Genomic DNA, 10,319 nt, shown 5'->3' on the forward strand with positions numbered 1-10,319 from the left:
TGGTTTTGTAAATTTCGTTGTAAAAATGAGAAATCGCTGGTCAAATTTTAACTCTTATAACTTCCTAGCAAAAAAAAATTTTGTTTCCAAAATTGTGCTGGTGTAAAGTAGACATGTGGGAAATGTTATTTATTAACTATTTTGTGTCACATAACTCTCTGGTTTAACAGAATAAAAATTCAAAATGTGAAAATTGCGAAATTTTCAAAATTTTCGCCAAATTTCCGTTTTTATCACAAATAAACGCAGAATTTATTGACCTAAATTTACCAGTAACATGAAGCCCAATATGTCACGAAAAAACAATCTCAGAACCGCTAGGATCCGTTGAAGCGTTCCTGAGTTATTACCTCATAAAGGGACACTGGTCAGAATTGCAAAAAACGGCCAGGTCATTAAGGTCAAAATAGGCTGGGTCATGAAGGGGTTAAGCATGGTGGGCCCTTAGAATGATATTCTCTGGTGGGCCCAAGCTACTCCAGTCCGACGCTGCACTCATGTCCTTGAAAACCCGACATTTCAGCAGCCACATGCAGTTAAATCCCAGCTTGACCAAATAAAATAGAATAGATATATACGCATAGAATAGATAGATGTAAAGATGTCGGTGACCTATATAATTAGAACAGTGCTGGTATAGCTGTCTGCCTAGCCTTTGCTGATTAATAATTATAGGGGCAACTCTACGTCATTTTTCTCTGATCGCCCATGACTGCACCACGGAGAGAGGGGATCCGCCCACCAAGGACAGGAAACCTACGGATAAAAAGGCGGTACCACTCTCCTGCATCAGTTGGTTTCCTGTCCTTGATGGGAGACCTACGGACTTACCAGATCAACGTTGGAATTCCGGGGCCAACCAGTCCGACTCAGGCAGCTGGGGTCCCTCTGCCTCGGCTGGGGTGGTGACCCGAAGCGCCACCGCTGGGGGCTAGTGGGCCTCTAGGGTGTGCGGGGGAGGTGACAAGGAGTTCGCGGTCACCTCCCCAGGTAAGATGCAGCAGCGGCAACATCCAGGGGGGTCCCTCTGTGGTTGCGGGAGGTGCGGCGCGGCCCTCCCCATACAAGCGTCAGCCTGCACACTGCACTGCCATCAGGCATGCAGAGCCACGCGGTTGGGACTGCATAGGACCGGGGGCGCCGGTCAGCAGCGCCATATCTGCACTCCGGGCGCCATCTTGAAAGTCCGGCGCATGCCCGGAGTTGCACTGGTCTCGCGAAATGCCGGCGGTCGGATCTGCGCAGGCGCCGCTGAAGCCTGACTGCGACTACTGCGCAGGCGCGGGGGATTACCGATCAGGCCGCAGAAGCTCGACTGCGCAGGCGCCGGCGTTCGGCGCTCCTCGCCGTCGGCTGGGCGCCACTGCGCAGGCGGCATCGGGGGAATCTGCGATACCGCAGAAGCTCAACTGCGCAGGCGCCGGCGTTCGGCGCTCCTCGCCGTCGGCTGGGCGCTACTGCGCAGGCGCCGGGAGAAAGAAAGAAGAAAAAAAAAAAGACGGCGGGAAAGATTTAAATGGGAGAAGTTACTTCCTCCCAGTGGCTCTGCAATATATCAGCAGGAGCCTCAGGAGCTACCAGTCGTCGCAGCTCGAGCGCAGAAAGCGTTATTAGCAGCGACCGCAGACCAGCAGCAGTATGAGCGACCCGGCATCACCCTTGCCAGAATCACCTCCACCTATACCATCGCCGCAGCAGCAGCAGCAAAAAAGGCGACAGCAGAAAGGACACCAGCAAAGAACGCCAATGGTCCCAACATAGTAACGAGTCCAGTACGGCGTCGGGGAAAAAGCCAGAGGCAGAGAATCCCCAACCGGTATTTATGGGTCCTGGAGGTGGTAAGTGGATCTTCGTGAAAGTCAGAGACAGTAAGATTATTTGTCTCTTCTAGGGGAGAAAAAGCGTAGGTAAAACAAAGCACAAAATCTGTGCCATCTGTAGAGAGGATCTTCCACCCGCCTGGGAGAAGCAGCTATGTAATTCTTGCATACAACAGACAGTATCTGAAAGCCTGCCTGGGTTTGCAACCGATCTAAAAAACCTGATTAAGGAGCAAGTGGAAGACACCTTTAAATCCCTAAAAAGGGGAAAAAAACGGAGAGAGATCAGACACAGGTCCCCGTCTCCTGTCTCAAAATCTGACAGCGATAGTGCGAGTTCAGTATCCTCCTCATCTTCATCATCCACTTCTTCCTCGGGGGGGCACAATTGTTTCCCACTAGAGGACACCGATGGCCTCATAAAGGCAGTGAGAAGTACTATGGGGTTAGTAGACTCCCACCCTAAAAAATCGGCACAAGACATCATGTTTGGGGGCCTAGAACAAAAAAAGAGAAGAGCTTTTCCGCTTAATGACGCAATTGCAGCTTTAATTAAGAAAGAATGGAAAAAACCCATGAAAAAGACTCTCCTAACTCCAAAAAGGAAATACCCCTTCGAGGATGAATCCTGCTCCTTTTGGGAGAAAGCCCCCAAATTAGATGTAGCAATAGCTAAAGCATCAAAAAAATTCGCTCTCCCGTTTGAGGACATGGGGGTCCTGAAAGACCCTATGGACAAGAAGGCGGACGCCTTCCTCAAAGGCTCTTGGGAGTCAGCGAGAGGAGGCCTAAAACCAGCAGTAGCAGCTGCATGCACGTCTCGCTCCCTAATGATCTGGTTAAATCAACTGGAGGGTCAATTAAAGGGGAAGACTTCCCGAGACTCGATGCTGAATACTTTACCAGTAATACGGGGGGCTGCGGCTTTCCTGGCTGACGCCTCGGCTGACTCTATCATTTTCACAGGTCTCAAGAGATATCTCTCCCCTCCTTCTGTCCCAACCCTAAAAACAAGGAGGAACAAACATTACATACACTAGATGTAAGAAGATGTCTCTTACATTATCTATAAGTCACTAGAGAGAGTAGGGAGGATTCCTCTCTGTTTGTGTGTTTCCAGGGTCCCCGGAAGGGGAAAAAAGCATCTAAAGCCACCATAGCAAGATGGATCACGGACGCCATCAGTCTCTCATACTCGGCAAGTGGGATGTCCGTTCCCGGGGAGGTTAAGGCTCACTCAACAAGGGCAGTAGCAACTTTCTGGGCGGAGAAGGCCGGAGCTTCCATTGACCAGATATGTAGAGCTGCTACCTGGTCCTCACCATCCACATTCTATAGGCACTATAGATTGGACCTAATCTCCTCTTCAGATCTTACTTTCGGTAAAAGGGTTCTGGAGGCGGTGGTCCCTCCCTGAATGTACTATCTATGCAATTCTCTCCGTGGTGCCGTCATGGGCGATCAGAGAAAAATATAGTTCTTACCGATAACGGTATTTCTCTGAGCCCATGACGGCACCCGTACATTCCCTCCCTTCACTTGTGGGTGCTCACATCAAAATAGTGCCATAGTCTATTCATAGTTTTAAAGTCACGCGGTATCTCTTTATGATAAACAGTTAAAATTAACAAATGTTTTAGTAGTCTCCCATCGTTCTCTATGTAAAACAACTGATGCAGGAGAGTGGTACCGCCTTTTTATCCGTAGGTTTCCTGTCCTTGGTGGGCGGATCCCCTCTCTCCGTGGTGCCGTCATGGGCTCAGAGAAATACCGTTATCTGTAAGAACTATATTTTTTGAGGGGGTCCCCCAATTTAATAGCAAGGAAAGGGCTCCGTATACAGTTGTGAGCTGTTATTAATAACTTCATAGATATTACACCCTTCTCAGGCTAGAAACATCTGCCCCCAGCCATATGTCATTTTTTGAGGGGGTCCCCCATTTTAATAACCAGGAAAGGCTCCGTATACAGTTGTGAGCTGTTATTAATAGCTCCATGGGTATTACCCCCTTCCCAGGCTATAAACCTCTTCCCCCAGCCGTCTGCTTTCTCTCTGCTGGTTAATAACATTTCAAGGGACCCTACGCATTTTTTTTTCGGAAATTAGTTTATTTAGTTAAAATACATGTACAGTGAGCAACACACGCAAAGCACTATGTATCTCGCATATTTAGAACGATCTTTCTATATCTAATTTAAAAAAATAAAATATATATATATATATATATATATATATATATATATATATATATATATATATATATATATATATATATATATATATATATATATATATACATATATACACACTAGCTGAAGAGCCCGGCGTTACCTGGGCATAGTAAATATCTGTGGTTAGTTATAGCACGTCACTTCTCTTATTTTCCCATCACATCTCTCATTTTCTCCCTCACTCCTCTCATTCCCGCCTAACACTTGTCTTTTCGACCTCACATCTGTCATTTTCCGATCACTACACTATTTTCCCTCACTCCTCTCATTTTGTACTCACACCTTTTCATTTTCACCTCACACCTCTCATTTTCACCTCACTATATACATGTTTGTCATCTCCCTTATGTATAGTATACACCTGTATGTCATCTCCTGTATATAGTATATACCTGTATGTCATCTCCCCTGTATATAGTATATACCTGCTGTGTGTCATCTCCCCTGTATATAGTATATACCTGTATGTCATCTCCTCCTATATATAGTATATACCTGTATGTCATCTCCTCCTATATATAGTATATACCTGTATGTCATCTCCTCCTATATATAGTATATACCTGTATGTCATCTCCTCCTGTATATAGTATATACCGGTGTGTCATCTCCCCTGTATATAGTATATATCTGTGTGTCATCTCCTCCTGTATATAGTATATACCTGTATGTCATCTTCTATATATAGCATATACCTGTATGTCATCTCCTCCTGTATATAGTATATACCTGTAGGTAATCTGCTCCTGTATATAGTATATACCTGTGTGTCATCTCCTCCTGTATATAGTATATACCTGTATGTCATCTCCTCCTGTATATAGTATGTACCTGTATGTCATCTCCTCCTTTATATAGTATATACCTGTGTGTCATCTCTCCTGTATATAGTATATATATGTGTGTCATCTCCCCTGTATATAGTATATACCTGTGTGATCTCCTGTATTAGACCTCGTTAACACGTTATTTGCTCAGTATTTTTACCTCAGTATTTGTAAGCTAAATTGTCAGCCTGATAAATGCCCAGCCAACAGGAAGCCCTCACCCTGGCAGTATATATTAGCTCACACATACACATAATAGACAGGTCATGTGACTGACAGCTGCCGTATTTCCTATATGGTACATTTGTTGCTCTTGTAGTTTGTCTGCTTATTAATCAGATTTTTATTTTTGAAGGCTAATACCAGACTTGTGTGTGTTTTAGGGCGAGTTTCGTTTGTCAAGTTGTGTGTGTTGAGTTGTGTGTGGCGACATGCATGTAGCGACTTTTTGTGTGTCGAGTTGCATGTGACAGGTTAGTGTAGCAAGTTGTGTGCAGCAAGTTTTGCGCATGGCGAGTTTTGCGCGTGGTGAGTTTTATGTCTGGTGCCTTTTGAGTATGTGCAAGTTTTGTGCGAGGCAACTTTTGCATGTGTTGCAAATTTTGTGCATGTGGCAATTTTTCCGCATGTGCAAGTTTTGCGTGTGGCGAGTTTTCCATGAGGTGAGTTTTGCACTTGTGGCGAGTTTTGCATGAGCCTATTTTTTGCATGTGGCGAGTTTTGCGCGTGGTGAGTTTTGAGCGGCGACTTTTGTGTTTCGACTTTTATGTGGCGAGGTTGGTGTATGTGTGGTGAAATGTGTGCTGAGGGTGGTATATGTGTTCAAGCACATGGTAGTGTGTGGCGCATTTTATGTGTGTGTTCATATCCCCGTGTGTGGTGAGTATCCCATGTCGGGGTCCCACCTTAGCAACTGTACGGTATATACTCTTTGGCGCCATCGCTCTCACTCTTTAAGTCCCCCTTGTTCACATCTGGCAGCTGTCAATTTGCCTCCAACACTTTTCCCCATTATGTAGATAGGGGCAAAATTGTTTGGTGAATTGGAACGCGCGGGGTTAAAATTTCGCCTCACAATATAGCCTATGACGCTCTCGGGGTCCAGACGTGTGACTGTGCAAAATTTTGTGGCTGTAGCTGCGACGGTGCAGATGCCAATCCCGGGCACACGCACACACACACACACACACACACACACACACACACACACACACACATATATATATACATATATACACACACAGTGGGGCAAAAAAGTATTTAGTCAGTCAGCAATAGTGCAAGTTCCACCACTTAAAAAGATGAGAGGCGTCTGTAATTTACATCATAGGTAGACCTCAACTATGGGAGACAAACTGAGAAAAAAAATCCAGAAAATCACATTGTCTGTTTTTTTATCATTTTTTTTGCATTTTATGGTGGAAAATAAGTATTTGGTCAGAAACAAACAATCAAGATTTCTGGCTCTCACAGACCTGTAACTTCTTCTTTAAGAGTCTCCTCTTTCCTCCACTCATTACCTGTAGTAATGGCACCTGTTTAAACTTGTTATCAGTATAAAAAGACACCTGTGCACACCCTCAAACAGTCTGACTCCAAACTCCACTATGGTGAAGACCAAAGAGCTGTCAAAGGACACCAGAAACAAAATTGTAGCCCTGCACCAGGCTGGGAAGACTGAATCTGCAATAGCCAACCAGCTTGGAGTGAAGAAATCAGCAGTGGGAGCAATAATTAGAAAATGGAAGACATACAAGACCACTGATAATCTCCCTCGATCTGGGGCTCCACGCAAAATCCCACCCCGTGGGGTCAGAATGATCACAAGAACGGTGAACAAAAATCCCAGAACCACGCGGGGGGACCTAGTGAATGAACTGCAGGGAGCTGGGACCAATGTAACAAGGCCTACCATAAGTAACACACTACGCCACCATGGACTCAGATCCTGCAGTGCCAGACGTGTCCCACTGCTTAAGCCAGTACATGTCCGGGCCCGTCTGAAGTTTGCTAGAGAGCATTTGGATGATCCAGAGGAGTTTTGGGAGAATGTCCTATGGTCTGATGAAACCAAACTGGAACTGTTTGGTAGAAACACAACTTGTCGTGTTTGGAGGAAAAAGAATACTGAGTTGCATCCATCAAACACCATACCTACTGTAAAGCATGGTGGTGGAAACATCATGCTTTGGGGCTGTTTCTCTGCAAAGGGGCCAGGACGACTGATCCGGGTACATGAAAGAATGAATGGGGCCATGTATCGTGAGATTTTGAGTGCAAACCTCCTTCCATCAGCAAGGGCATTGAAGATGAAACGTGGCTATGTCTTTCAACATGACAATGATCCAAAGCACACCGCCAGGGCAACGAAAGAGTGGCTTCGTAAGAAGCATTTCAAGGTCCTGGAGTGGCCTAGCCAGTCTCCAGATCTCAACCCTATAGAAAACCTTTGGAGGGAGTTGAAAGTCCATGTTGCCAAGCGAAAAGCCAAAAACATCACTGCTCTAGAGGAGATCTGCATGGAGGAATGGGCCAACATACCACCAACAGTGTGTGGCAACCTTGTGAAGACTTACAGAAAACGTTTGACCTCTGTCATTGCCAACAAAGGATATATTACAAAGTATTGAGATGAAATTTTGTTTCTGACCAAATACTTATTTTCCACCATAATATGCAAAAAAAATGATAAAAAAACAGACAATGTGATTTTCTGGATTTTTTTTTCTCAGTTTGTCTCCCATAGTTGAGGTCTACCTATGATGTAAATTACTGACGCCTCTCATCTTTTTAAGTGGTGGAACTTGCACTATTGCTGACTGACTAAATACTTTTTTGCCCCACTGTGTATATATATATATATATATACATACACACACACACACACACACACACACACACACACACACACACACACACACACACACACACACACACACACACCTTTATATAGTAGATATATATATATATATATATATATATCTATCTATATATATATCTATATCTGTCTTGAATATTTATAGCTCTTGAATATTTCCTTTTGAAACCTGTGTAAATGACAGAGCAATTCTCCATGTAAAATCTCGTTAAAATCTCATTGCAATCGGATCGCATTCGCTTGTATATTGGATGTCATTCGGCTGCTAGGTGTTAAAAATCGGATTGTACTCACATGACACTCTTCCCACCTTTCAGGAACAAAATCGGACCAATTTTAAAAATGTTAGTGTGTCTCCGGCCAAACAGTGATGAAATATTGACCAAACTCTGAAAAACAACAATGATAAAACTCGGACTGTTTTTTTGCGTACAACAAAAATCACTGACATCTGGATGAGCCCTTTTGCAAAGGTTTATACTCTCCAGCACTGCACGGTGTCCACTCGGTAGGATTGTGCACACAACTGCTTTTTCTTTAGGACACAAACCCTACTAATGTGTTTTCTAATTTTTACATTCTGTCATGTTTAGGGTACGTTCACATTAGCGTCATGCGACGCTGCGTCGCCGACGCAACGCACGACGCATCGGAAACGCACGCAAAACGCAACTTTTATGACGCAAGCGTCTGACGGATGCGTCGTAAAACGCAGCGTTTTCGGTGCGTTTTTGGTGCGTTTTACCAAAAAACGCAGCGTTTTACGACGCATGCGTTGGCAAACACTGATTGGATCTTGAGCCACAATTTAGTGTCTAGACACTAGATAACACCACCAATGAATAGAAGAGGGTGGGTCTAGTGTCTTGACAATCGATAATGTCACCAATGGGTAGATGGGGGTGGGTATTAATGTCATAGTGGTATATATACCCCCGCATACCTTATTTCCAACCATACAGCATCAAGATGGATCGTTCCATGGAGAGTATCTACCTCACTTTTGAGCTGGAATTAGCCCTTGCTATAGCTTATGCTTTTGCCTGTCATGAACAGAGGAGAAGAGACAAACTACGGAGAAGGAGTCGGCGGCGTTTTTGGCTTCACCCTATAGTGGAAGTCCGAGAGAGTCGTGGAGCGTACCATTGTCTTTTTGGCGAATTAAATGAGAACCAGGACAAATACTTAGAATACACCAGGATGACAAAAGACAGCTTTCGATATCTGCTGCGTCTGGTGGAAGGAACCATTTCCAGGCAGGACACGCAGCTCCGTAAATCGATTTCCCCTGAGGAGCGTCTGCTGGTGACTCTACGGTACGTAATGGAATGTGAAGGATTTATATGTTCTAGCCCTTTTTTAAATTAACATGTTTTTGTTTTGCGGGGTGGGGGATTGTAATTAAAAATGGAAAATTCATTCATAACAATTAAATTAATTATATTTATTTATTTTTCTTCTTGTCAGTTTCCTGGCTACCGGAGAGACATTGAGATCACTGCATTTCCAGTTTCGGATTGGAGTCTCAACACTGTCGGGTATTATTGCAGACACATGCCGCGCATTGTGGGACAACCTCCGGGAGGAATTTTTGCCCATCCCTACACAAGAAATATGGCATGCCAACGCCCAAAAATTCCACAAAGTTTGTTCTTTCCCTAACTGTATCGGAGCTGTGGATGGGAAGCACATTAGGATTACCAAGCCGTCAAGAAGTGGATCTCTTTTTTATAATTATAAAAAATACTTTTCCACTGTGCTGATGGCAATTGCTGGTGCGGACTGCAGGTTTCTCGCTGTGGACATTGGAGCCTTTGGTCGTGCAAATGATTCACGGACATTTAAGGAGTCTGATATGGGCCAAAGATTGTACAATAACAATTTTAATTTCCCCCATCCACGACCTCTTCCCAACACTGACGGCCCGGACCTGCCATTTGTTGTTGTTGGTGATGAGGCTTTTCAAATGAGTGGCAACCTACTGAAACCGTACTCCAGTCGTGGGTTGGACCGTACCAAAACTATATTTAATTATAGACTGTCCAGGGCCAGAAGAACTGTGGAGTGCGCCTTTGGCATCCTGGTCTCCAAATGGCGTATATTAGGATCCGCTATAAATTTGAAAATTGAGACAGTGGATGAGGTGGTGAAGGCGTGTGTGGTTCTCCACAATTTTATTATTGATAAAGAGAGAGTCAACGTGGAACTCGATGAACACATACAAAATCCATTGCCTGATTATCAAGATCATCCTCTGCGGACAACTGTGGAGATTGCTCATATGAGGGACCAATTTGCTGCATACTTTGTTTCCGATGTTGGCCGTGTTTCATGGCAAGATGAAATGGTCTAATTCTGTATGTTTTATTATGATGTCATGTAAACACTGTTGTGTTCATCATTTAACCATCCTATGTATGGTGATTCTATGGTTATTGTTTTAATGTTCCCTGGATGTATAATGTGTTGTGTTTTCAAATACACTTCTTGAGCCTTTCAGTTTTAAAAAAAAAAAAATTCATACGTTTATACATATTAATAAAATTTAAAAAATCCTAATTT

General features: G+C 44.0%; 2 protein-coding genes across 3 annotated transcripts in view; both read left to right on the forward strand.

Moving 5' to 3' along the window:
• FGD6 (FYVE, RhoGEF and PH domain containing 6) overlaps positions 1 to 10,319 on the forward strand; it is a 172,726-nt gene that overhangs the window by 38,416 nt on the left and 123,991 nt on the right. The window lies entirely within an intron of this gene.
• On the forward strand, positions 8,638 to 10,316 carry LOC138675980 (uncharacterized). The gene is made up of 2 exons (XM_069764721.1): positions 8,638 to 9,073; positions 9,225 to 10,316. Exons 1-2 carry the CDS (start codon positions 8,727 to 8,729, stop codon positions 10,108 to 10,110), a joined length of 1,233 nt encoding a protein of 410 aa, XP_069620822.1. The 5' UTR covers positions 8,638 to 8,726; the 3' UTR covers positions 10,111 to 10,316.

This window comes from Ranitomeya imitator, chromosome 4 (assembly GCF_032444005.1).
Source record: "Ranitomeya imitator isolate aRanImi1 chromosome 4, aRanImi1.pri, whole genome shotgun sequence".
NCBI lineage: Eukaryota > Metazoa > Chordata > Amphibia > Anura > Dendrobatidae > Ranitomeya > Ranitomeya imitator.

Excerpts from the sequence above, each read along its gene's own strand:
- LOC138675980 (XM_069764721.1), top strand. The coding sequence starts at position 8,727 with ATGGATCGTTCCATGGAGAGTATCTACCTCACTTTTGAGCTGGAATTA. Across the intron at positions 9,074-9,224 it reads CGTCTGCTGGTGACTCTACG|TTTCCTGGCTACCGGAGAGA; the intron begins GTACGTAATGGA and ends TCTTCTTGTCAG.